The sequence below is a fragment of the Hypomesus transpacificus genome, chromosome 9 (assembly GCF_021917145.1).
Source record: "Hypomesus transpacificus isolate Combined female chromosome 9, fHypTra1, whole genome shotgun sequence".
Taxonomy (NCBI): Eukaryota; Metazoa; Chordata; class Actinopteri; order Osmeriformes; family Osmeridae; genus Hypomesus; species Hypomesus transpacificus.
In genome coordinates this window covers 10,083,035-10,109,974 of record NC_061068.1, presented here as the reverse complement: position 1 = coordinate 10,109,974, position 26,940 = coordinate 10,083,035, and the positions used below count along the sequence as shown (strand labels likewise).

At 50.9% G+C, this 26,940-nt stretch overlaps 1 protein-coding gene across 1 annotated transcript in view; it reads left to right on the top strand.

The window, feature by feature from the left end:
- LOC124470750 (low-density lipoprotein receptor-related protein 1-like) overlaps window positions 1-26,940 on the top strand; it is a 76,638-nt gene that overhangs the window by 26,315 nt on the left and 23,383 nt on the right. The window contains 36 exon segments of the mRNA XM_047024796.1: window positions 1,174-1,336; window positions 2,303-2,525; window positions 3,549-3,738; window positions 3,852-3,995; window positions 4,593-4,829; window positions 4,966-5,146; window positions 6,230-6,452; window positions 6,670-6,859; window positions 6,986-7,111; window positions 7,520-7,660; window positions 8,132-8,257; window positions 8,527-8,643; window positions 8,869-8,949; window positions 10,291-10,458; window positions 12,545-12,727; window positions 12,878-13,075; window positions 13,189-13,434; window positions 14,708-14,905; window positions 15,823-16,027; window positions 16,225-16,389; window positions 16,517-16,761; window positions 17,250-17,381; window positions 18,096-18,323; window positions 19,548-19,722; window positions 20,922-21,016; window positions 23,118-23,267; window positions 23,425-23,565; window positions 23,772-23,875; window positions 23,877-23,898; window positions 24,005-24,136; window positions 24,249-24,383; window positions 24,936-25,065; window positions 25,902-26,028; window positions 26,139-26,290; window positions 26,644-26,768; window positions 26,884-26,939. Of these exon segments, the coding sequence (XP_046880752.1) occupies window positions 1,174-1,336; window positions 2,303-2,525; window positions 3,549-3,738; window positions 3,852-3,995; window positions 4,593-4,829; window positions 4,966-5,146; window positions 6,230-6,452; window positions 6,670-6,859; window positions 6,986-7,111; window positions 7,520-7,660; window positions 8,132-8,257; window positions 8,527-8,643; window positions 8,869-8,949; window positions 10,291-10,458; window positions 12,545-12,727; window positions 12,878-13,075; window positions 13,189-13,434; window positions 14,708-14,905; window positions 15,823-16,027; window positions 16,225-16,389; window positions 16,517-16,761; window positions 17,250-17,381; window positions 18,096-18,323; window positions 19,548-19,722; window positions 20,922-21,016; window positions 23,118-23,267; window positions 23,425-23,565; window positions 23,772-23,875; window positions 23,877-23,898; window positions 24,005-24,136; window positions 24,249-24,383; window positions 24,936-25,065; window positions 25,902-26,028; window positions 26,139-26,290; window positions 26,644-26,768; window positions 26,884-26,939 (5,654 nt within the window).

Below are 26,940 nucleotides of genomic sequence, written 5' to 3'. Positions count from 1 at the left end.
TGTGTTCAAACCTTTCAACCTCCTGCTGTGGTGGGGCTGGGATCTTGCCTCAGTATAGGGATTTGAGCCATGATGAGTCAAATAAACCTGGTTGAAACCTCCACCAAACGAGACCAGATTGTGTCTGCACGTATCTGTGTTTTAGATGTTTTCCTGGAGTGTTTTCTGTGGCGTTCTGCCACTGCCGACAACAGTGGATTGCTGCCTAATTTGGATTCCTCCTCCATCTTATGACTATGAGTCAGACTTCTCACCCCTCTGCCGCACATATGTACATACAGCACACTCGCCCGCACACACACATTTTTCGGTTTGATGCCAGTAGTGTGCTGCAGATTCATGAGGAATGAGAGCACATATTGTAGTCAGATGTTTACCTTGAGGTTAGTTGACTGTACACTGAAGAGTTAACTGGGCAGGATTTCAGCTTACAGCTCATGGACATGCTCCGTCTACCTTGATGGAGACATCTACCCCTACCTCACCGTTAGAAACTCCTCTGTGTACGTGTGTCTGTACTAACTACGCAGTCTTCCCCCTACCGGGACTCTGCACTCTAGCACTTTGTTACCAAGACAAAGGTTAAGACAACTCTCAAATGTCTCTGTCCTTCCCTCTCTCCCTCTCTGTCTCCCTCCCCTCTCTCCCTCTCTGTTTCCCTCCCCTCTCTCCCTCTCTGTCTCCCTCCCCTCTCTGTCTCCCTCCCCTCTCTCCCTCTCTGTTTCCCTCCCCTCTCTCCCTCTCTGTCTCCCTCCCCTCTCTCCCTCTCTGTTTCCCTCCCCTCTCTCCCTCTCTCCCTCTCTGTCTCCCTCCCCTCTCTCCCTCTCTGTCTCCCTCCCCTCTCTCCCTCTCTGTCTCCCTCCCCTCTCTGTCTCCCTCCCCTCTCTGTCTCCCTCCCCTCTCTCCCTCTCTGTCTCCCTCCCCTCTCTCCCTCTCTGTCTCCCTCCCCTCTCTGTCTCCCTCCCCTCTCTCCCTCTCTGTCTCCCTCCCCTCTCTGTCTCTCTGTCTCCCTCCCCTCTCTCCCTCTCTGTCTCCCTCCCCTCTCTGTCTCCCTCCCCTCTCTCCCTCTCTGTCTCCCTCCCCTCTCTGTCTCCCTCCCCTCTCTCCCTCTCTGTTTCCCTCCCCTCTCTCCCTCTCTGTCTCCCTCCCCTCTCTCCCTCCCCCTCTCTCCAGATGTGGAGCAGATGGCCATAGACTGGCTGACAGGAAACTTCTACTTTGTTGATGACGTGGATGACCGGATCTTTGTTTGTGACAAGGATGGCCAGACGTGTGTCACCCTGCTGGACCAGGAGCTGTACAACCCCAAAGGCATCGCCCTAGACCCTTCTATGGGGTGAGCTGACACAAACACACACACACACACACAAGAGTAGGACCATAGTCCATTAAAATAATGATTTCAGTAAGCTTCTTGGAAGTAAAGATAGATGGATGTATGGATTGATGGGTTTGGTTGGGGCATACATCAAGATGCAGGGGTGGTAGTTCTTCTAAACCTTTGGATTTATTGGAACTCTTAGATGGAGAGCTGCAGGACTGAAAGTTTGGTTTGGAATAATAGACTGCAGATGTTTCATTTGTAGTTTTGTGCCCTGGGCCTTCCAAATCCGCCATTCCATTTTCTTAGTAAAGTCATGTTTTTATTTCAGCCCCACCACCAATGACTGACGTCTCAAACTCTTAATTCCTGAAAGACTTTATTGTGTTCGCTTCAGTTTGTGTATGTCTGTGTGTGTTTTTGTGTAGTCGCATATTTGTTTTTCATTCCAGCCAATTTCCACAGTAATAATTGCTTTCTCTAGTCATCTGCTTTGGTACGTTTGCTCCAGTATCCCTTTTTGTGGTCAGCTACATTGTTGGAAGATGAGGGGAACATCAGTTTAGCTTCTACCGTGGAAGCATAAACAAACTTTTAAGTACTCTGATTTTTTGTAATTAGAGTAGTAAACTGCTTTAAGAAATAGACTCTCTCTACAGAGAAAACATGACTCAAGCTAACACGAGTAAAAGACATGAGCAGAACTTGTTTGATACCAGAGAGACAGAGAGAGCATCTCTGTGCCGTGTTGTATTGGCAAAGACTTGTCTCTGGCTGTGGAGGCGTTGGTCACCACCCCCAGGGAAACACTGCTTAGCATTCAGCCAATAGAGGAGAAATCCATCAAAGAATCACTTGGAAGGAAATGAGAAACAGATTGATTCATCAGTTTATCTGTCGATATGGGTATTACCATATGTATTCATGAACGAATCAATGAGTCTCTACATGAATACCACTGAGCTTCTTCCCTCTCTACAGGAAGGTGTTCTTCACTGACTATGGTCAGATCCCCAAGGTGGAGCGCTGTGACATGGACGGTCAGAACAGGACCAAGCTGGTGGACAGTAAGATCGTGTTCCCCCACGGCATCACCCTGGACCTGGTCAACAAGCTGGTCTACTGGGCCGACGCCTACCTGGACTACATCGAGGTGGTGGACTACGAGGGCAAGAACCGACACACCATCATCCAAGGCCTGCTGGTGAGGTCATCAACATGCGCCACCACACCTCCAGCTCTGGTCTATAAGCTGTGGCAAAACACTTCTATTCTATTTAGACAAACTAGCTTAGATTAAAACTAACCTTTCAAGGGGGACATACACTGCTGTGTGTGTGTTAGATGTGTGTGTGTGTGTGTGTGTTAGGTGGGTGTGTGTTAGGCAGTCCCTGGGCTGACTGGTGAGCTGTGTGTATAGAGCAGGACTGGACATGAGCCTTTTCATTAGGAAGGCTGATTGATAGTGTCTGAGAAAAGGCTGTTGATTGAGCCAGGCTTTGAGGAGACGCCTTTTATGTGTTAGCTGCCCTTTCAGACCTGTCTGTGCTCCAGAGTAATGGTCTTCATTTACTGACCAGACCAGAGGCAGACATGCACACACACATACACACACACTTTTCTGTGTGTTTTATAGTTAAGGGAAGTGAGGTCTACAAGGGCTCCCGTTTAGAATTTTGAAGCAGATGCATCATGATGATTAACACATACTGTAGTCATGACCAGGCCCAACCATAATACGCATTTTTTTCACATTTTCTGCGGTTATTCAGACTGAAAATCTGGGGAAATCTGCAGAATTTCACTAACCTTCCTGTTCTTATGTCGGAGCGATCGAAGATTTTGACTCCGAATATGGTCGATTGAATGTTTTGCAAAGAAGTATTGATCCATCCTCATAAAGATTGCCTGAAAAGTCCCTGGGCCTGTCTCTTGCTGTAATTTTGATCGATAAGTGTTTCCTTTTCAATTCTTAGCATTTTTGACTAACGTTTTAATAATAGAGACGTAATATGAGATTAGAAGTTTATTTACATTTTGCCTCAGACCAAAGCGTTCTACTTGAAAATCCGCAGATTTTTGTCGGAATTCTGCGCCCGCGTATTCTGTTTGGGCCTGATCATGACCATTCTGGGAGAATCCTCTTTAACAGTAGCCATGTGTTCTTTTATTCAAAGTATTTATCTCTTGATCCTCCCCACCCCCCCACCTCCTCATCCACTCTCAGATTGAGCACCTGTACGGTCTGACAGTGTTTGAGAACTACCTGTATGCCACCAACTCAGACAACGCCAACATGCAGCCCAAGACCAGCGTGATCAGAGTCAACCGCTTCAACAGCTCTGACTACCAGGTGGTCACACGCGTGGACAAGGGCGGAGCGCTGCATGTCTACCACCAGAGACGGCAGCCTCCAGGTAACACACACGCCTGCACACACAGACCTCACCTGGACACATCCCGCTCAGCAGTGTGACATCCAGTTGATGCCCCCCTGTGTGTGTGTGTGTGTGTGTGTGTGTGTGCGCAGTGCGTAGTCATGCCTGTGCTCCAGACCAGTTTGGGAAGGCTGGAGGTTGCTCTGACATCTGTCTCCTGGGCAACAGCCACAAGACCCGCACCTGCCGCTGTCGCTCCGGCTTCAGCCTGGGCAGTGATGGCAAGTCCTGCAAGAGTAAGTACTGCCCAGTCTGAGACTGGACTAGCCAGCCAATCTACTGTCAGATGCACTGTATAGTACCACTGTATATGAAACTGAGAGAAAAGGTCCTCCTCATTCTGGTATTTGAGCCTAATATGAGAAGCTCCTCGCACTGGGAACAGGCATGGACAGACAGGCCTTTCTCAATTGATTACTCCCATTGGCTACAATAGCGTCTCTGTCTCATTATCTTGACTCAGTGGGTGTCTATTAACAGACTGTTACTTCATCTCAGATGTAGTGATTGGTTTTGGCTTTGAAGATGGCACTCCGAGTGGCAATCTTCTCGTCTCATTTCCACCTCCATGCAGTAACACCAACACCACTTAGTGAAAAATCTATTAGACTTTTGTGCTTGTCACTTCCTGTCTTGATCGATGGAATGTAATTGACCGTGCTGTTAATGAGTCAGTGTTGAACTCATTGCTTCTGTTGTATGTTACGAGGTGATTGGATGATGAGGATTTGGTGATGCCAGGACCATTCCAGCTGCCTCGTCCATCTTATTGTGGTCCAGTAAACGTCCTTAGTCAAGCCAAGTGAAGGCTTCTCTCTCCTGTCCCCCTTCAGAACCAGAGCACGAGCTCTTCCTGGTCTACGGTAAAGGTCGTCCGGGGGTTATCCGGGGCATGGACATGAATGCCAAGGTGCCCGACGAGTACATGATCCCCATCGAGAACCTGATGAACCCCCGGGCACTGGACTTCCACGCCGAGAGCGAGTTCATCTACTTTGCCGACGCCACCAGCTTCCTCATCGGCCGGCAGAAGATCGATGGCACGGAGAGGGACACCATCCTCAAGGAAGGTACTGTACCACGGCGGCCATTTTAGAACGTCGTGAATCTTTTGGGGGAATGTTTTTTGTTTTTGTTTTTGGAAGACTGATCCAAAATGTTTGTCCTTGATGTCTTCTGTGGGCCACGTGTGGTGGCCGTGCTCAGGGATCCACACCGTCGAGGGTATAGCAGTGGACTGGATGGCTGATAACCTGTACTGGACAGACGACGGGCCCAAGAAGAGCATCAGTGTTGCCCGGCTGGAGAAGGCCTCGCAGACTCGCAAAACCCTCATTGAGGGCAAGATGACCCACCCACGCGCCATCGTTGTGGACCCACTACATGGGTGAGTTGTGGAGGGGGTAGTTGTGGTCTGGGGCTGAGAGGTTTGGGGAGTACTAGCACCACGGTAGGGACATGGTACACCTAGGGCTTTAATATGCGTGTGGTGGGAGAGGAAGGCTACTGAATATAAATGATTTTGGCTTCGAAATTAATGTCTCTCCCCAGCATGTTTGTGGCTTTGAAATGAATGGAGAGTTGGCTGGGAAATGAACAGAGTTTGGTTTGTGTGTGTGTGTGTGTGTGTGTGTGTGCAAGAGTGAGAGAGGTATGGAGTGGGAGAGGGCAGTGGTCAGTTCTAATCAGTTGGATACTTGTCTACTTAGATTCCAGTGACTGAAAGCCTCGTCTCCCTTCAGTAGTTCACCAATTTCATCACTACTTTCCCACCTGTTCTCTGATGGTCTTTTTTTAACTTCTTATTGCTACAATGTCTTCATTGCTACTCCTCAATCATCCCAGCTCAGGCTCAGATGGAGTCTGCCCACTGTTTTATTTCTCTCCTCGCTGTGTTCATCCACAGATCACTGTCTGTTCACTGGCCAAACAAAGGCTTTAATACATACTTCCTACACACCTAGTAAAGTCTTAATCTATTTGTGTGTGTGTTTGTGTGTGTATGTATGTATGTATGTATGTATGTATGTATGTATGTGTGTATGTGTGTATGTGTGTGTGTGTGTGTGTGTGTGTGTGTATGTAGTGTCTTTAAACTCTTCAGATCGACGAGGACAGGGAGATTTGTTTCTTTACGCTTACCTGGAGAAATCCACTCACTGGCTGTAAGGCCTGTCATCAGTGGAGGGGGGGGGGGTAGTTTCTCATTCAGAGCAATAGAGATGTGTGTGTGTCTGTGTGTGAGAGAGAGAAATGGGGGACGGTGCCTCCTGGGGATGATGAGCGCAGAACTAGACCTGATGGCTGGATGAAACTAAACTGATTCCTCGAGGTCTTGATTGACATGTCCCATTTACAGTAGGCTCTTCCTCTGCTTGCACATGAACTGTCTGTGTTTTAGGGGAGGAGGAAGGGGCTGACATTATCACACACACACAGAGAGACTGACTGTCTTGGGTGGCCCCCCTAGGTGGATGTACTGGACCGATTGGGAGGAGGACCCGAAGGAGAGTAAGAGAGGGAAGATTGAGCGGGCCTGGATGGACGGCTCCAACAGGAACGTGTTCCTGACCAGTAAGACGGTGCTGTGGCCCAACGGCCTGAGCCTGGACGTCCCCCAAGGCCTGCTCTACTGGGTGGACGCCTACTACGACCGCATCGAGATGGTCTACCTCAACAGCACCGAACGCAAGGTCAGCCACACGGGAGCGGGCGGAGGAGGAGGAGGTTGTTTTAGGTTTTCACATTGATGTGACGGGCGTGAAGTGGTCGACTGTAACCGCTGTGGCACCATGTGACCGTTCATGCGCTTATAAAGGCGTTTAGTTCCGTTTGGACCTACATTTGGGGATACTGGTGTACTGTTTCTGGATTGACTGTATGTCTCCCTCCTACTGTCTGTGTGGTTAGACTGTGTACGAGGGCCAAGAGCTGAATCACGCCTTCGGCCTGTGCCACTACAAGCACTTCCTGTTCTGGAATGAGTACCGCAGTGGCAGCATCTTTAAGTTGGACACCACCACCAACACGGTCACGCTGCTCCGCAACGAGAGGCCGCCCATCTTTGAGATCCGCATGTATGACGCCCAGGAGCAGCAAGGTGACCCCCCCAGTCCTCCTCCAACTCCATCCTTCTGTTTCCAACTCCATCCTTCTTCTGTCATTTCACCTGCTCCTCTTTGTCAACCAAGAATGTGTATGAATGTGTGTGCGTGCGTGTCTACAGGGTCGAACGCCTGTCGTGTCAACAATGGTGGCTGCAGCAGCCTTTGTCTGGCGATCCCTGAGGGGAGACAGTGTGCCTGTGCAGAGGACCAACTACTGGATAACCATGACAACGTCAGCTGCAAAGGTAAGGGGTGTGTGTGTGTGTGTGTGTGTGTGTGTGTGTGTGTGTGTCGGTCACATGTCTGTCTTTCTCTCGAACCATGATCAAAGTAGGGGACTAGGGGAAGTAGGATTACACAGATTAAGCAAGGATAAAACATTATCTCCAAGTTTAACAGTGTGTATGTGTCGCATGCAAGCCGAAATCCTTCTCATGTGTGAAGCAGCAGTCCAGTTGAGGCTGGGATTATGGCCTGCTCGATTGGGTGTGGGCAGAGTGTGAGGTACCCAGTCCACTCTTGTCTCCCTGACTCCCTCCACTGAGATGCTGTGTTGGCGGAATTCAACGTGTAGCCTACTCCCAATCCAGGCCGTTTTCATTCGAGTTGAGATCTTAAAACGTTTTTCTTCCATTCCCTTTTCCTCCACTCAGCCAACCCCTCGTACATCCCCCCTCCTCAGTGCCAGCCAGGAGAGTTTGCATGTAAAAACAACCGCTGTATCCAGGAGAGATGGAAGTGTGACGGAGATAATGACTGTCTGGACAACAGCGATGAGGCCCCAGAGCTGTGCCGTGAGTCTACACACACACACACACACACACACACATACAGACTCCAGAGTACAGTAATAATCCAGAGTTTGAGTATAAAGGGCAACTGTCAACATCCACCCTGCTGGTCTGAGACCAGCTGCCTTCTCTCCTCTCCTCTCCTCCCATCTCTGGACCACTGGGGTCACATGGCCTCCAGCAGTTTCACTTTGACAGTCTGTTGATGCCAGAATGAATTGAGAAAGGCCAGACTTGTGTGCGCGTGCGTGTGTGTGTGTAGGTATGCGGGAATGTTGGTGGGTCTGGAAAAGCTCTTAGGCAGTCTGTCTGTCTGTGGCCACAGTGCAGACAGGCTCCATTTCCAGACAAAACAAGACCTTGTCCAAAACTCACTCTACGCCCGTGCTTACACTGTATCCCTGTACCCCACCTCCACCTCTCGTCTACCTTGACCCCCTCGCTCAATCTCCTCCTCCACCTCCCTCTCCCCAGACCAGCACACCTGCCCTGCCGACAGGTTTAAGTGCCAGAATAACCGCTGTATTTCGCTCCGCTGGCTGTGTGACGGAGACAACGACTGTGGAAACGATGAGGACGAGTCTAACACCACCTGCTCTGGTAGGACGCGTACACACACACACACACACATTATTTCCCCCACTCCTCAAAGCCCACCGTAGACAGGCACTGGATATCTGCTTTCCTGAAAACTTTTATTCAGAAGGCTATAAGAGCCGAAAAATATAGCCATTCCGTTTCTCTGATTCTGACCCATGTTGTAGCTTTTCAAAGGGCAACATGGGCCTTGTTAGTAGAGGCACTTCCACAGTAGAGATGGGTTATCTCGAAACCAACTCCTCCATGACAAGCCTCCTCTTCTGTTCCAGCGCGCACATGCCCGCCTAACCAGTACTCGTGTGCTAGCGGGCGCTGCATCCCCCTGTCATGGACATGTGACCTGGACGACGACTGTGGGGACCGCTCAGACGAGCCCGGCTCCTGTGGTGAGTCACCGCTCAACCTGGAACCATTATCCTGCGGTCATTAAGCTCTATTCCTGAGAGGGTCACCTTCCTGTGGCTCTGGGGGGAGTGGGGGGGCTGATTTAAGGCTTTTACAGTCTTCTCAAGGTCGACACGTCCGGCTTCCTGATCCCATCTGGGGATCCCATCTGGTTTCATGCTGTGTGTAGTTTCTCCTGGCTGACACCAGTGTCACTTTGTCCCCAGCGTACCCCACCTGTTTCCCCCTGACCCAGTTCACCTGCAACAACGGCCGCTGCATCAACATCAACTGGCGCTGTGACAATGGTAAGAGTCTCTGTCTACCCCTCCTCCTCCCCCCCCCTCGCCTCTCCCCCTTTCTCCTTCTCCTCCCCCCGCCCTTCCCCTCCCCCCTCCTCCTTCCCCTTGGCTCTCCCCCCTCCCCCCTCCTCCTTCTCCCCTCCTCCTCCTCCTCCCCCCTCCCCCTCCTCCTCCCCTCCCCCTCCTCCTTCCCCTTGCCTCTCCCCCCTCCCCCTCCTCCTCCCCTCCTCCGCCTCCCCTCCCCCTCCTCCTTCCCCTTGCCTCTCCCCCCTCCCCCTCCTCCTCCTCCCCCCTCCTCCTCCTCCTTCTCCCACCTCCTCCCCCCCCTCCCCCTCCTCCAGCTGCTCTGTGTGCTCCCTAGTGCCCCGCTGTCACGCTGGCCTGTAGCTGAGCATGCTGGGTAATGTTCACCTGCCACCCCATAAGCTCCAGCTGTCTTCTTGTTCTGTGAGGATGTTTGTGTGTCTCTGTGCTTTTCTGGTCTCCCACTGTCAATCAGGTGTCTGTTACTGTTGTTGTTCCATCCGTGTTGTCTGGTGTTGTGCTGTGCGCCCACTCTGCTGTCTCCCGTTGGTTCTGTCTTTCAGAAAAGGATTGTGGGGATGGCTCTGATGAGTTGAATTGTCCGAACCCAACCGGTTAGTGCATAGATCAACATGCACCATAGCCATGACGCTGCAGGCTTAAGCCTCACTGTGGCGGAGCAGGGAAACCTAGACCAGACTGTGCTAGGCTACGGCCGCCCTCAAGGCCTGTAGGGAGAGATAGGCTAGGAGCTGGCCTGCTTCTCTACTAATGATAATTCTACTAGTAAACTATGACTTATTTCAGTGAAACTCACCACAGCTGCTACTTATGCGCTTAATCCAGGGACAGAGGTCAAAGCTCTAACTGTAAATCTGACCATACAAAACTGAAGCATATTATCGGAGGTGCTTTCGAGAAATGAAGGGGACGAATAAAATAAAAAAAAGAGTTGGAACTCGACTTCCTTTAGACCTTGGAGAGCCTTCTGTCCTGTTGATCCTTCAGTGCAGGGCTGCTTTCACTCCTGTAGATCAGGGAGGATGTTCTGCTTCTGCTGCCAAGCGCAATGTATCAGTGCTGGGTACATTCACTCATGGTGCATGGTCTGATCTATGCAGTTTCTGTGATTTATTTTATACTCTTCTCTCTCTCTCACTGATAATCAGTTTGGTTGATGTTCCATTTTGTGTTAAAAGTAATGTGACGTGTACTATTTAGCCTGTAAAGCTATGTGTAAGAAAATGATTCAAACGGGTACATGACCTGGGTCAATAACTCAGTATTTCTCAAGGGAGCGTCGTGTGTGTGTGTGTGTTCCAGACAACGACTGCGGGGACAACAGTGACGAGGCGGGCTGCAGCCACTCCTGCTCCAGCGCCCAGTTCAAGTGTAACAGCGGCCGCTGCATCCCAGACTACTGGACCTGCGACGGCGACAACGACTGTGGCGACTACAGCGACGAGACCCACGCCAACTGCACCAATCAGGGTGAGTTCCAGCGCAGGGACCCACCAATCAGAGGAAGTCTCCGACCCAGAGATAATCAAGTGAGCGACAGCCTAAGTGTCAACACACCAATCAGGGTTTTCTCAACCCCTTCATTTCCTTCATCAAGAGACGCAGAGCTCCCAAAGGGGCAGGAGGTCTATGTGAATGCCACATTCCTTTAATTATGGAGGAAAAACAGGGCTGTTCCCAGAATGCAGTGGTGTGATGGATAGTTGTTGACGATGTAAAGTCTCCATATTTCCCATCCCCTGCAGTTCAACATGTCAAGTCATGTCATTCTATCCTAATCCTGTCACCCAGCGGTCTCCTTAGGGGCCGTCTCCTTAGGGGCCGTCTCCTTGGGGGCCGTCTCCTTGGGGACCGTCTCCTTGGGGACCGTCTCCTCGGGGACCGTCTCCTTGGGGGCCTTCTCCTTGGGGACTGTCTCCATAGGGACCGTCTCCTCGGGGGCCGTCTCCTTGGGGACCGTCTCCTTGGGGACCGTCTCCTTGGGGACCGTCTCCTTAGGGACCATCTCAGTTCACCTTGTCATTGGGAACATGCTCGTCACACCATAGCCACGCTACCTGTTCCCACCCCAGGGTACTGCATGTTGGAGACCCCAGGAACAACTCCAAACATGCCGTATCCGATAAACAGATCAAACCAGCCTTCCGTGGTCAGACAAACCCCACGACGGGCTGTGTGCATGTTTGGGTCTGTGTGTATATCCACCCTTACAAGGAAAGGTAAAATGTTCTCAAAATAGATAGACGGAGGGAGCTTGAGTCAACAGATTTTTCTCAGCCTCTGTCACTATGGGCTGGAACCAGAGAGTTGGAGTCCCAGCCAGCCAGACTGCACCCACCCCCACCACCATCACCCCCACCACCATCACCCCCACCCCCACCACCATCACCCCCACCACCATCACCCCCACCACCACCACCCCCACCACCACCACCACACAAAGTAGAACAGGCTGAGGCATCCTGAGGTTTTAATGAAGGTCACAGGAGGGCAGGCTGGTTAGGCAGCTGCAGTGTGTGTGTGTGTGTGTGTGTGTGTGTAATATGGACCAATATGTGGGTCCTTGTGCACCAAAATGTGTGTGCATGTATTCTCATACACAAACACACAAGCTCTCACACACTCTCTTCAACTAGGGTTCATCTGTATTACACACGTGACATGAGCGTCCACACAGCGACACACAGCGACACACATGCACAAACTGTCTTCTTCTCTTGCCCCAGCCACTGACCTTTCACAGTATTCCCCGCTCTTTCATTGACCGTCTTAATTGGTGATGCCAGGGATGGGTGTAGCGACCCAGGCAGAGAAGCGAGCTCTTGCCTCTTCCCTCCATTGTTACAGTGCCAGCCTTCCATTAGTGGGTGCCTCCTGGTCATTCAGTTGCTTTCATTCAGGCATGCCAGGTTAGTAGTGAATGGGAGCCGCCTGCTAATGAAGAAATTCACGTAATGTGTTTCTGAATGAAGCGTTCAAGTTCGTCCTCTCTTCTCGGTGGGCGGTCTGTGTACAGTTGCCAGCACCTGACGCCAATGTGGGAGCCAGACTGCGCCAGGTGCTCATTAGTGTTTGGGCGAGGTCCTTCATGATTGCTTGATTGTATAAAGTCCAGAGCTGGTGCGTGACGTCCGAATGAAGTCCGAGGGACAAAGGGGGACATTGTGTCTCCCAGACCCCATGGTGAGACGAGGGGAAACGACTGCTGGGAGATCTCGCTCTCACAGGAGTGTCTGGTGATGGAACGCATGGTTTAACTCATTCTCTTAGCCTCTCTTCTCACCCAACACCACTTAGTCTAACTAGTACAGGGAATGTCCAATTCACAGTGACGCTTGCAATACTGTACATCTTATTTGGTGTAAAATATTGATGTTTTTGACACCCGTTGTTCTAAGTCCCGGTATATAAGTGTCTGAATTTCTCTCTCCCTGTCTCTGTCTCTCTCTCTCTCTCTCTCTCTCTCTCTCTCTCTCTCTCTCTCTCTCTCTCTCTCTCTCTCTCTCTCTCTCTCTCTGTCTCTCTCTGTCTCTGTCTCTCTCTCTTTGTTGTCCAGCCACGCGACCACCAGGCGGCTGTCACACGGATGAGTTCCAGTGTCGGATGGACGGCCTGTGCATCCCTATGCGCTGGCGCTGTGATGGAGACACGGACTGCATGGACCTGAGTGACGAGAAGAACTGTGAGGGAGTCACACACATGTGTGACCCCGCCGTCAAGTTTGGCTGCAGGGATTCGGGTGAGGATGACCCTTCGTTTCACACAGTAGACTACGGCGAACGTTTGTCATTTCAGCTCCAAAGCACGGTTCTTCGGGCGCTGCCGTTTCGTGCTTTGTTTGCCTGGATGGACACGGGTTTGACCTTTGAGCTTTTGACCTCCCCCCCAGCCCGCTGTATCAGCAAGGCCTGGGTGTGTGACGGGGACAGTGACTGCGAGGACAACTCCGATGAGGACAACTGTGAGGCGTTAGTGTGTAAGCTCTCCCACCACGTGTGTGCCAACGACTCCACCATATGCCTGCCTGCAGAGAAGCTGTGCGATGGCACTGACGACTGCCCCGATGGCTCAGATGAGAAGCTCTGTGGTAAGGTCGTACTACACTACCCAGGGTGCCGTGGTGAACAAAACACACATCAATACTGTCATCACAAGCCACAGCTTGGCCTGACTTTCTCTCTTTTTCCTTCTGTTTCCCAGACTTGTGTTCAATGAACAACGGAGACTGCAGCCATAACTGCACGGTTGCCCCTGGTGAGGGTGTGGTGTGTTCATGCCCGCTGGGCATGGAACTGGGCACTGACAACAAGACCTGCCAGATCCAGAGCTTCTGTGCCAAGCACCTGAAGTGCAGCCAGCGCTGCGAACAGGACAAGTTCAGTGTCAAATGTTCCTGTTACGAGGGCTGGGAACTGGAGCCTGACATGGAGAACTGCAAGAGCACTGGTGAGGGTGAAGGGAACCACGTGGGAGGGCAGGAGGGCGAGAGGGCAGGAGGGCGGGAGGGCGGGAGGGCAGGAAGAAGGGGAGTGCAGGGAAGGAGGAGGAACAAGAGCTGCGAAGGGAGATGAGAGCATGGTGACAAGGTGAGCGTCGAAGAGGGAGAGCCAGTATGAGAGGTTTTAGTGGTTTGAAGTGAAATAAGAACCGTGACAAGAACCTTCCACAAAGTAAGGGTGACATAGACAGGCTATGATGAATGGTGGGTGTGAGGGGAGACAGATAGGGAGGGAGGGAGAGAAAGACAGATGGAGGGGGGGGGGGGGTGGAGACAGAGACAAGGAGACAGAAATATAGAGGGGAAGACCAAGATGGGGAGAGCTGATGATGGCAGGAGTCTGGGGAGTGCAGCAGCTTGTACACAGCCAGGACGTGTCGTGGTTTGGGGTTGAAGAGTCCAAGAGGAGGGCTGGGCTGGAAGGACGCTGGCAGGACGCTGGCAGGACGCTGGCAGGACGCTGGCAGGACGCTGGCAGGATGCTGTGTGGTTTGACTAGATCTGTCTAGGTCTACTGCACTGTTAGCGTTCTCCTGTCCTCATCCTCCTCTCTAGAGCAGAGCAGAGAAGACAGTGTTCCAAGAGGCTGTGTTCATATGAGAACACACCTGGACAGAACACGGAACAATTGTGGACATTCTGAAATAGGACATTCAGGCTTACTCACTAGAAACTGAAAACAAAGAGTACCTTTTTCAAAGAGTACCTTGAGGGACTTTATTAAGAATCACAACAGAGCAATGGTAAATTGGTTTGAAAATGCCTTTACTAGCAAAACAAAGTCAAATTGTAGGCAAACTAGGCCTGCAGATGATGTACTACCTTGTAGGAGTGGAACTGCTGTTCCACAGAGGGAGTTGGCTACGTTACTGGAACCCAGTCTGAAAGAGCTAGCTAGTGCTGTAGCTGTAACGCACAGTCATTCATCACAATGTCTGCTTGCCAGAGATAACTCTCCTCCATTTTACACACACATCCTTTTAATTAAGCAGGATTAACAGTGGATTTCTTCCCAGTTCTGCTTCTCTTTCATGGACGCTCAACACTGAAGCAAGCATTTCAACAGTAGAGCATTCTGGTGTCCTTATTCACACGGTGGCATGGATGTAATCCGGTATACTGCACCGGACGTGTCTGTAAAGGGATTGAGGACCTGGCTCCTGGTCCTAGTCCTGGATGTGGGCTTTACCATGTCTTGATCATCTCTGTCCTCCTTCTCAGACCCCTTCAAGCCGTTTATCATCTTCTCCAATCGTCATGAGATCCGGCGTATTGACCTCAACAAGGGGGAGTTCAGTGTCCTGGTGCCTGGCTTGAGGAACACCATCGCCCTGGACTTCCACCTCAGCCAGAACGCCCTCTATTGGACAGATGTGGTGGAGGACAAGATCTACCGCGGCAAGCTGTCTGAGAACGGAGGTGAGCGGCCGTGACTCGACCAGGTGCTCCAGCTGACGTTTGAATCGTGGAAGGGTTCCTTGCATGAGGTGAAAGGAACAATGAATATCAAACAATGAATATGGAAGCTGATTCTTGGCTCAGAACTTGTTTGGAGCTCTGTTTTCCAGCTGTCGATAGCATTTCCAGCGTACAGCATCATAACATGGTTCATCTGAAAAACAACACGTCTTTGTGCCTGAGAGGACATTCAAACTATCATGACTCATCTCTCAAAAGTCTACAGTGAAGAATTCCGGGAATAGTGCTTATATAGTGCTGTAGGCCTACCTGCTGTTTTGGGGAGGCTAGTAAACAACAAAGCAGATGGTCTGGTTTCTGCCGAAAAACAAAAGTAATCAATCACAACCACACTGCCACTTTCAAACAGGGAACACCAATCAATCAAAACTTAACAGCTACCTTCAAACAGGCAAAACCAATCAATCAAAACGTATAGAGAGCAGACCAGGCCTGCTAACTACATGCATGGAAATCTGATATGGGTGTGTTGAGAGAGACATTGTGTGTGTGTGTGTTTCCATGCTCCCTGCTCCAGTTAGGATAATGAGTAGTCTCATATGATTAGACACTTCTCCCTGATTATGGACCTAGAATGGATAAATGAATAGGCGAGTTCCAGAGATGAGAAGGAAGAGAACGTTTTTCTCCTCTCCTTGTCTGGCCCGAGGCCCTTCATCTCCTGGGTTTACCTACAGTACACCCATGCTGGGCTCGTTCAAGTCCTGTTATCGGGAATCGTTACATAAGCTGCCGTCACATTTACCTGACGCCTGAGCAGACACAAACAAAATGACAGATAGGACAGGTCGGTGCAGAAGGCAGACATGCGTAGAGACCAGCGTAGAAAAACCGTTTTGTCTCCCCTTTTGTTCCAGCCCTGACCAGTTTCGACGTGGTGATCCAGTACGGGCTGGCCACCCCTGAGGGCCTGGCGGTGGACTGGATCGCAGGGAACATCTACTGGGTGGAGAGCAACCTGGACCAGATCGAGGTGGCCAAGCTGGACGGCACCATGCGGACCACCCTGCTGGCCGGGGAGGTGGAGCACCCCCGAGCCATCGCCCTGGACCCTCGCTATGGGTAAGACCTCTGCCCCCTGCTTCTCCCAGGATGGTGACTCCACCACTGGCCTCTGGAAGGATGGGGGTGCGCTCTCCCTCTCTGTTCATTGATTAATAACCCCCTCCCTCTCTATCTCTCGTGCTCTCTCGCTCTCTCTCTCGCTCTCTCTGTTTCTCTCTCTGTCTCCCTTTCTCTGTCTCTCTCTCTGTGTGTAGTATTCTGTTCTGGACAGACTGGGATGCCAGCATGCCTAGGATTGAGGCAGCTTCTATGAGTGGTGAGGGCAGGAGGACCATCCACAAGGAGACTGGGAACGGAGGCTGGCCTAACGGACTCACTGTGGACTACCTGGAGCTACGCATCCTCTGGATCGATGCGAGGTCAGACAGGACACACCCCCACACACAAACACGTTTCTATGTATATACAGTATATGTGCACACACAATATATTGCAACAGCAACAAAAAACACAGTTCCAGTATCTTTCCACTTTGTTGTCCTCCAGGTCTGATGCCATATATTCTGCCAAATATGATGGTTCCGGCCTGATAGAGGTGCTGAGGGGACATGAATACCTGTCGCACCCCTTCGCTGTCACCATGTACGGGGGGGAGGTGTACTGGACAGACTGGAGGACCAACACGCTGGCCAAGGCCAACAAGTGGACCGGCAACAATGTGACAGTGGTCCAGAGAACCAACACACAGCCTTTTGACCTGCAGGTGTACCACCCTTCTAGACAGCCCCAGGGTAAGACACACACGCACACACACACACACACACACTCCTCTGGACTGCACCATGTGTGTGGGGAGAGAGAGAAGGAAGCTCTCGGACAGCTCTCCTGAGCCCATGTGTCAGGAGTCAGGACTGAGGGAAGAGCATCTGTCCTGCCAGCCTGCTCTGTCTGAGCAAGCTCTCCACAGACACATTGGACTCCTCCAGCAGGGGTTATTGTAAGCTTTGACTGAAGGTCCTCCATTCTCCAATGTTTTTTAACACCCCTTTTCCTCCTTCCTTCTCCTTTCTCTCTCTCTCTCTGTCTCTATCTATCTGCGTCTGTCTCTCTCTCTCTCTCTCTCTCTCTCTCCCTCTCTCTCTCTCTCTCTCTCTCTCTCTCTCTCTCTCTCTCTCTCTCTCTCTCTCTCTCTCTCTCTCTCTCTCTCACTCTCTCTCTCTCTCTGTGTCTCTCTCTCTCTCTCTCCCTTTTACCTCTCTCGCTCTCCCTTTGTCCTCAGCTCCTAACCCGTGTGCTGCTAACAATGGAACAGGGCCATGTTCTCACCTGTGTCTGATCAACTACAACCAGACCTTTTCCTGCTCCTGCCCTCACCTCATGAAGCTGGGCACAGACAAACACACCTGCTATGGTGAGAAAGAACCCCCACGCTCACACCTACAGTCACACCTGCCACCTGCCTTCCATGAGCCGGACCAGGCTTCTCTCAACTGAGCCCTAGTTACACGTGTCTCACTGGGATTCCTATTCCTGCAGGTGTGTGTGTGAGAGAGAATGATTCAGAGGTTTTAGTTCCAGTGCCTACGTACAGTGGTTTATCCTCACAGTAAGGGGTCCTGGCTGAACACAGACACACACAATGCATACACACACACACACACACACACACGAACACACTCAAACACACAAACACATGGCTACATTCACATTAGCAGGATTAAACATCTCATTTAGTGACAGCTCGAGATGAACTGTAACAGAATGTGACATTTTGTGTGTGTGTGTGTGTGTGAGAGAGAGAGAATATTTAGTATTCAGACGAAACTATTCTATTTTCTATGGGGTAATAGAATGGGGAATCTCTCTGTCAAATACAGGCATCAGCCTCCACACTAGCGACCCAGTAGAGCCTGTCTAAGCCAGCCTGACTGTTCTCATTATACACACACACGCACACATATACACACACATGCACACACTAATGGTACTGTTCGGGCTATTAAAGACAGTGCCTCAATGCTGTCTGAACTGATTTGAAACACAGTCATGAGTCTGGCAGTATGCCAAACCCCATCATACGAGGAGTAATGTCACTGTGTTAACCGCTCTCCGCTCCTCTCTGCAGAGTCTCGTCAGTTCCTGCTGTACGCCCGTCAGATTGAGATCCGGGGCGTGGACATAGACAACCCCTACTACAACTACATCATCTCCTTCACCGTGCCGGACATCGACAACGTGACTGCCGTGGACTACGACTCCCAGGAGCACCGCATCTACTGGTCAGATGTCCGAACTCAGACCATCAAGAGAGCCTTCATCAACGGGACGGGGGTGGAGACGGTGGTGTCTGCAGGTGAGAATGATCACCTGGCACAATGCTCAATGACTCCTGTGTCTGGGGACAGTACTGGACACCTGGAGACAGTACTGGACACCTGGGGACAGTACTGGACACCTGGAGACAGTACTGGACACCTGGAGACAGTACTGGACACCTGGGGACAGTACTGGACACCTGGGGACAGTACTGGACACCTGGAGACAGTACTGGACTCCTGGAGACAGTACTGGACACCTGGAGACAGTACTGGACTCCTGGAGACAGTACTGGACACCTGAAGACAGTACTGGACACCTGGGGACAGTACTGGACACCTGGAGACAGTACTGGACACCTGGGGACAGTACTGGACACTTGGAGACAGTACTGGACTCCTGGAGACAGTACTGGACACCTGGAGACAGTACTGGACTCCTGGAGACAGTACTGGACACCTGGAGACAGTACTGGACACCTGGAGACAGTACTGGACACCTGGAGATAGTACTGGACACCTGGAGATAGTACTGGACACCTGGAGACAGTACTGGACACCTGGAGACAGTACTGGACACCTGGAGATAGTACTGGACACCTGGAGACAGTACTGGACACCTGGGGACAGTACTGGACACCTGGAGACAGTACTGGACACCTGGAGATAGTACTGGACACCTGGAGACAGTACTGGACACCTGGGGACAGTACTGGACTCCTGGAGACAGTACTGGACACCTGGGGACAGTACTGGACACCTGGAGACAGTACTGGACTCCTGGAGACAGTACTGGACACCTGGAGACAGTACTGGACACCTGGAGGCAGTACTGGACACCTGGGGACAGTACTGGACACCTGGAGACAGTACTACACACCTGGGGACAGTGTGCCTTTATTGCACTCAAAGTGCTACAGTACAGTAGAAATTACAGCCACAAAATACAATATACAATAACGTTAAGAGCAGCCACAGTTCAATTTACGATTCGAAACCTAATTAAAAAGGTACGTTTTAAGCAGATTCTTAAAATAGCCAAGCGACAGGGCATTTCTGATGGAAGCGGCTAGTGAGTTCCACAGTTTAGAAGCAGTGCATGAGACAGCCCTTCCCCTCATGGGTCTTTATCTGCAGAGGCTGGTCCAGAGGGTTTGAACCCGCTGAGAGAGAGTATGATGTGTTACCAACTAGGACAGTCGTTTACGTTGGTGATCTGGTGTGTTCAGGTACTGACTGGGTGTGTTCGTTTCCCTCTGTAGACCTCCCTAACGCCCACGGGCTGGCGGTGGACTGGGTGTCCAGGAACCTGTTCTGGACCAGCTATGATGCCAACAAGAAACAGATTAATGTAGCCAGACTGGATGGATCGTTCAAGAATGCTGTTATTCAGGGCCTGGATAAACCCCACTGTCTGGTGCTCCACCCAATATTGGGGTGGGTACACACACACACACACACATACACACACACACACACACACATACACACACACACACACATACTCTCATACAGCCACTGATAAAGCTGACATGCAGGTTTCAAAGCTTTCAGAAATGGCTGTCAGATATCCTGCTGCTTTCAACTCAAACACACCCTCTGACCGCATACACACGCATACACACACATACACAAGCACAGGCTGGCTGGAAAATATATCCCATTGCTTGCAGTCTGCCATCACAGGCAGACTGGTTTAGATGGTGGCTGACATCTAACTGCTCTCTCATTCGAGATGAGACCAATTCTCTCTCTCCTTCCATCTCTTTCTATCTTGCTCTCCCTATTTCCTCCCTCTTGCTGCCCTCCCTCTCTGTCTGTCTTTGTCAACAGATGGCTGCTGTTCCTCAGGGCCAGATAGAACGGATACATTATTTACACAGTGCCACACACTGGCCCACTCTCAGTCTTCATGTCCCCCCACCACCCCCCCGTCTGCTGCACCCTCTCTCTGCCTCAGCTTCTTTTTCTGATTGTCTCTCGACCACACACCGTCCCCCTCTCTCTCTCTCTCACTCTCTTCCTTTTCTCTCTTTGAAGAATGAAACACAGCAAGCCCTTTCTCTGCTCAGTAAAAAGGGAGAAAAAACATTTTAGATATCTCGTTTTTTTGGGTGGCAGTAGTATTGGGTATCTGTGTGGATTTTGGTGAAAGAAAGACTCTTCTTTTCCGTCTCGCAGTGCTCTTTGTTTTCTGAGAGACTTACTAAAGTGGAGGAATGTTTCCGATTTCAGCCTTGTTGGCATGGGGGAAATGAGAACCAGATGCTGGCTCCGTGTGCTGGGACAGCTTTGTCTTTCGTAAACACACACACGCACACACACACACGGACACACGCACACATACATAAACACACCGACAAGAGAATGAGTACAGGAGAGGGTGGAGAGGGGGGCAAGGAGAATGTAAGACAGGACAAGCGGACAGACGAGAGAGTAGGAGGTTAAAACAGTTCCCAGCAACTTCCTTCAGGAGTTGGATAAGGCTGTTGGAGGGTGCAGTGGATGTGGCTGTTTGAAGAGGAAGTGGGAGTAAATCACCCCTTGATCTAAACAGGGGGGCGCATGCTAGTCACACAACCGTGTGTGTGTGTTTTTGGCCCTTTAACTAACCTATGTGTCTGTCTGTCTTCCAGAAAGCTCTACTGGACAGATGGTGACAACATTAGCATTGCCAACACAGATGGCAGCAACCGCAGTGTCCTCTTCACCAATCAGAAAGGCCCTGTTGGTGAGTGTCCCTCATTGATCCACGGTCTAGAAATGATTCTGAATGGCTGGACCGCGATCTTTGTTTCCCTGTTGAACGTGTTAACCCTTTACTGCCTAATACAAAATTCCGAACATTCCATATGCTGTTGAAATATGATATGCATATTAATATTCATATTTTATGGATTTTCATATAAAATCATACACCTTAACTGTTTATACCATCTTGAAGAGGAGAACTAGGGGATTTTTATCATGTAAATGAATATATGATTACTTAAGGCAAATCATATTTTATCAAAGTGGTTTCAGGTAGATATTTTTAACAAAAACTTCTCCATCCACCATACCTCATCAGACAACTGAATTTGTCACCACTTTAATTACAAGATAGAGAAAAACTTTGAGTAGGTGGAATATCCACAAGTCTGTGGGCAATGTTGAACAGAAGACAGATTAGAAATACCTTATTTTGATTAAAAGTTATGACCATTCTTGTGACTAGTGGAGACATGGGGGAAACCGGAATTATCCTGTCCCAAAAGCAGCTAAAAGCAGCTAGCACTATGGCTAGAATTCAGGGGTGTCAAACATACGGCCCGCGGGCCGGAACCGGCCCCCAAGGAGGTTCGATCAGGCCCGCAGGATAATTTGAAAGTGGAAAAAATGCATAAAAGACATGGAATTAATATTTTTAAATCGCTGTAATTCATGGATTATCCGCTAAGGGGCGCACTCTTTCCATCAGAGTAGAAGACAAGCCGCATCACTGAGACAGACTGAAAACAGCAGACGGTATCAATTAATACCTTGGTCTCTACTAGGGATGGGCGAACGATGCCTTGTGAAGCTTTGGTGGTTTCTTCCGGATTGTGCCGGCCCAAAGAGCCGAACTATCGGCGCTTTGAAAATGAACAGCGTCATCTAGCAGCCGTTTAAACTGGCTGAATGAGGCGTAGTGGTTGTCTCCGACGGTAGACTACCCTACGTTATTCAATATTTAATTAAGGCTACATGTGTTCATTTTGATCTGATATTAGTGCTCACACATTAAAATGTTGTGATACATCCGTAGGCCTTTAGAATTATGTCATTTTCTCACAGTAAAAGTTAAAGAATATCGTACGAGATTCACTGGACTGGGGCGCGAACTTGGGATCCCAGATTCGCATTAACAATATGTAACCGTACAACGCTTTAACCAACTGCACCACCGAAGAGATCATTACTTGTTAAAGCGGTTGGACGGACTTTATACGATATGGTCTTTATATCAATTAAACTAGATAACACAGAAGAAAGACATGATATTTTGGTTATTTATAGCAGAGTATGGTATAATTTTAATGGTCCGGCCCACTTGACATCTCCCTAGGCCGTATGTGGCCCACGATGCGAAATGAGTTTGACACCCCTGGGCTAGATACTCCTCTCGATAAGTAAAAAACGTTCGAGTTTCTTCCACAATCGACCGAATTGGCCAAACAAGGCATGTACATTTAGCTTAGAGTATACATAATCTACCTAGTTAATGTTGTTTTTCGAAGTTTTTTAGAAATCTGCTCAAATCGAAGCTAAACAGTGCTACTACCGTCATTGCTGCCTGTCACAAACGGCCAAGCCGGACACGTCATTCTTTCCTGAAAACACTCGCGTCACTCCCACAAACAAATTCTTCGTAAGTAAAAAGTTGAGACTTTTAATAGACAATATTGACAACACATATTAAGGAACTTGTCTTAACTCATAATATCGTCTCCGATTTCAATTCGAAGCTGTATATCTAACACTGTAGGCAATCTCCCATGGTCTCCGCTCTGGCTCCGCCTCAGAAAACAATGGCTGCCGTTGCAGACGATAGATTTATTTCCCCCTCCCACTAACCCCTTAACCAATGATATGTGCTTTGAGCTTAAGTTGTCATGAGTATCTGGCAGTTTTCAGAAATAAAATCGGTGATTGGATGGCAAAGTTATTAAGGCGGGTTCTATGGGTCTTTTTCGACCCATATTTGAATGGTCCGGCAGGAAATTAACCTAGAATCACCGCGTTCGTCTCCATTGAGGACAGCCCCACCTGGTGGCTGAAAGGTGTCCTTACATCCATGTTATTTCTGCCAGGTCTGTCCATTGACTTTGACACGGAACAGCTGTACTGGATCAGCTCAGGGAACAGCACCATCAGCCGCTGTAAGCTGGACGGCTCCGGTCTGGAGGTCATGGAGGGGGTCAAGGGCAAGCTGACCAAGGCCACCGCTATGGCCATAATGGGTACGTCGTTTTTTTTAACTTTGAAAAATCCATGCTGAGTTGTGCTACGCAGTGATTGCAATCACTGTGGTCAGATCGGTGGGTAGATTAAGGGGCATTGATTGGTCCCTCTGGGAGATGGCGGCGCTGTGATTGGTTGTGCTGCGTGTTGTCATAGGTGACAAGCTGTGGTGGGCGGACCAGGGCACTGACCAGATAGGGACATGTGACAAGAAAGATGGAGGCAACTGGAAGGTCCTCAGGAACAGCACCTCCCCCATGATGCACATGAAGATCTACAACGAGACCGTGCAGACAGGTGTGTGTGTGTGTGTGTCTGTGTCTGTGTGTGTGTGTGTGTGTGTGTGTGTGTGTGTGTGTGTGTGTGTGTGTGTGTGTGTGTGTGTGTCTGTCTGTGTGCATGGGAGGACCACAACCCTCTATGGTGCACAGTTGTTTGCAAGTGTTCTTGAACTTGTTTGCGTCTCTGTACCTCCGTGGCGTTTTGGGTGCGTTTGTTTGCAGGCTCCAACCTGTGCAGTACCAACAATGGGGACTGTTCCCAGCTGTGCCTCCCCACCTCGCCCACCACCCGGGCCTGCATGTGCACCGCAGGATACAGCCTCCGGAGGGGGGCAGCAGTCCTGCGAGGGTAACACACACACACACGCGTTGTGCGCACGCACACAATCGTTTTTGATCTACTGTTGGCGTACATGCTTCAAATGTCGACTCAGCTGAAGTGTTTTGCTTGGCAGGTGTGGGCTCCTTCCTCCTGTACTCTGTCCACGAGGGCATCCGGGGCATCCCCCTGGACCCCGCCGACAAGTCGGACGCCTTGGTGCCCGTGTCGGGCACCTCCCTGGCAGTGGGCATAGACTTCCATGCAGGTACACCCTGGGAGAACTGTCCCAAACAGTTGAGATGCATGTCAGGGGTGTATTTTGGCATGTCCAGAATCCTCGAAGTCCTGGTGTGATGGGTTCCTCTTCCCCCTCCCAGATAATGACACCATCTACTGGGTGGACATGGGCCTCAGCACCATCAGCAGGGCCAAGAGAGACCAGACGTGGAGGGAGGACGTGGTCACTAATGGAATAGGCAGGGTGGAGGGCATCGCGGTGGACTGGATAGCAGGTGTGTGGCACAGAAACACACACACACACACACACTCTGGTATAACCATGTTCATTGACATTTATGTAAAAGACCAAACCTTAACCTCAGGCAGATGAGAGATCACTCTCTCGCACGTACTCTCCCTCAAAACACACATCTCATCTGACCTACTTTACCGTTTTATAGATTGAGATGAGTCATTCTGCTTACATTCAGAGAGAGAGAGAGAGAGAGGAAGAGAGAGGTAGAGAGAGAGAGAGGGTGTAGATCACAGGACTGGGGTGTAAACTGACTGTAACTGTAGGAGGAATAAAGAACACTGCAGAATCCCAGTCAGCTATCCTGGCCATCCAACATTCCAGTTGGAAAACCATCTTCACCACACTGCAGTTGCCAGTCATGATTGGTGCAGTGTCAGATACACCCACAACAAGTTGATCTTTTTTTGTATTTGGTCAAATTTCTGCCTTTGTTCAGTCTTACAACCACAATTACACATAGAGGTCTTTATTACTGGGATAGTCATTGCTGTATTTTGACAGTACGGATGAACTGCTTCCTTCACCACAGGGAACATCTACTGGACGGACCAGGGCTTCGACGTGATCGAGGTGGCCAGACTGAACGGCTCCTTCCGCTACGTGGTGATCTCCCAGGGCCTGGACAAGCCCCGCGCCATCACCGTCCACCCAGAGAAAGGGTGAGGAGGGCAGGGAGGAGGGCAGGGAGGAGGGCAGGGAGGAGGGCATGGAGGAGGGGAGGGAGGAGGGGAGGGAGGAGGGCATGGAGGAGGCGAGGGAGGAGGGGAGGGAGGAGGGGAGGGAGGAGGGCATGGAGGAGGGGAGGGAGGAGGGGAGGGAGGAGGGCAGGGAGGAGGGGAGGGAGGAGGCAGGAGGGCAGGGAGGAGGGCAGGGAGGAGGCAGGAGGGCAGGGAGGAGGGCAGGGAGGAGGGGAGGGAGGAGGCAAGAGGGGAGGCAGGGAGGAGGGCATGGAGGAGGGCATGGAGGAGGGGAGGGAGGAGGGCAGGGAGGAAGGGAGGGAGGAGGGCAGGGAGGAGGGGAGGGAGGAGGGGAGGAGGGCAGGCAGGAGGGGAGGCAGGAGGGCATGGAGGAGGGCATGGAGGAGGGCATGGAGGAGGGGAGGGGGAGGAGGGGAGGGAGGAGGGGAGGGAGGAGGCAGGAGGGCAGGGAGGAGGGCAGGGAGGAGGGCATGGAGGAGGGGAGGGAGGAGGGCAGGGAGGCAGGAGGGCATGGAGGAGGGGAGGGAGGAGGGGAGGGAGGAGGGCAGGGAGGAGGGCATGGAGGAGGGCATGGAGGAGGGGAGGGAGGAGGGGAGGGAGGAGGGAGGAGGGGAGGGAGGAGGGCAGGGAGGAGGGGAGGGAGGAGGCAGGAGGGCAGGGAGGAGGGCAGGGAGGAGGGCAGGGAGAAGGGCATGGAGGAAAGTGGGGAGGAGGGTGGAGAGGAAGACCATGTCTTGATGATCATGTTTCGTACGCCTAGCATCTGGGGACGTCTTGACGTGTGTGTGTGTGCGCAGGTATCTGTTCTGGACAGAGTGGGGTCAGGACCCCCGCATTGAGAGGTCTCGTCTGGATGGCTCTCAGAGGGCCATACTGGTTAACGTCAGCATCAACTGGCCAAACGGCATCTCCATTGACTATCAGGTATAGACTCCTTCTGTGTCATTTTGAGTGAGTGTGTGTGTGTGGGTAGGCTGATCATGATAATGTTTGTGTGGCCACGTGTGACATTGGTGTGATCTGTGTGTGTGCAGGAGGGTCTGCTGTACTGGTGTGACGCTCGCAATGACAAGATTGAGCGCATCAACCTGGAGACGGGAGAGAACAGGGAGGTGGTGCTAGCCAACAACAACATGGACATGTTCTCTGTCTCGGTGTTCGAAAACTACATCTACTGGAGCGACAGGTTAGGAACACGCCCCCATAACGTCTACCTTGATCGGACATCTTTCTTCTCCTCTTTTGGTTTCTTCTGATGAAATGGGTGTCCCTTGTATAACAACCTTAACTTATTTCTCTCTCTCTCTCTGCCTCCTCTCTCTCTCTCTCTCTCTCTCTCTCTCTCTCTCTCTCTCTCTCTCTCTCTCTCTCTCTCTCTCTCTCTCTCTCTCTCTCTCTCTCTCTCTCTCTCTCTCTCTCTCTCTCTCTCTCTCTCTCTCTGCCTCCTCCCTCTCTCTCTCTCCCTCTGCCTCCTCCCTCTCTCTCTCTCTCTCTTTCTGCCTCCTCTCTCTCTCTGCCTCCTCTCTCTCTGCCTCTCAGAACCCATGCCAATGGCTCCATCAAGCGAGGCAGCAAGGACAACGCCACAGACTCCGTGTCTCTGCGTACAGGCATCGGAGTACAGCTCAAAGACATCAAAGTCTTCAACAGAGCCCGCCAGCAAGGTGCGTGATAACCCTCATTAGAGAGGTTACAGGGAGGGAGATAGAAAACACACTACAGTCCTACAGATACCCAAATCCCCTTTTTAAATCCTGCGTTGTATTCATCTTTCCGTAGGCACTAATGTGTGCAAGGACAACAACGGTGGCTGTCAACAACTCTGCCTTTACCGTG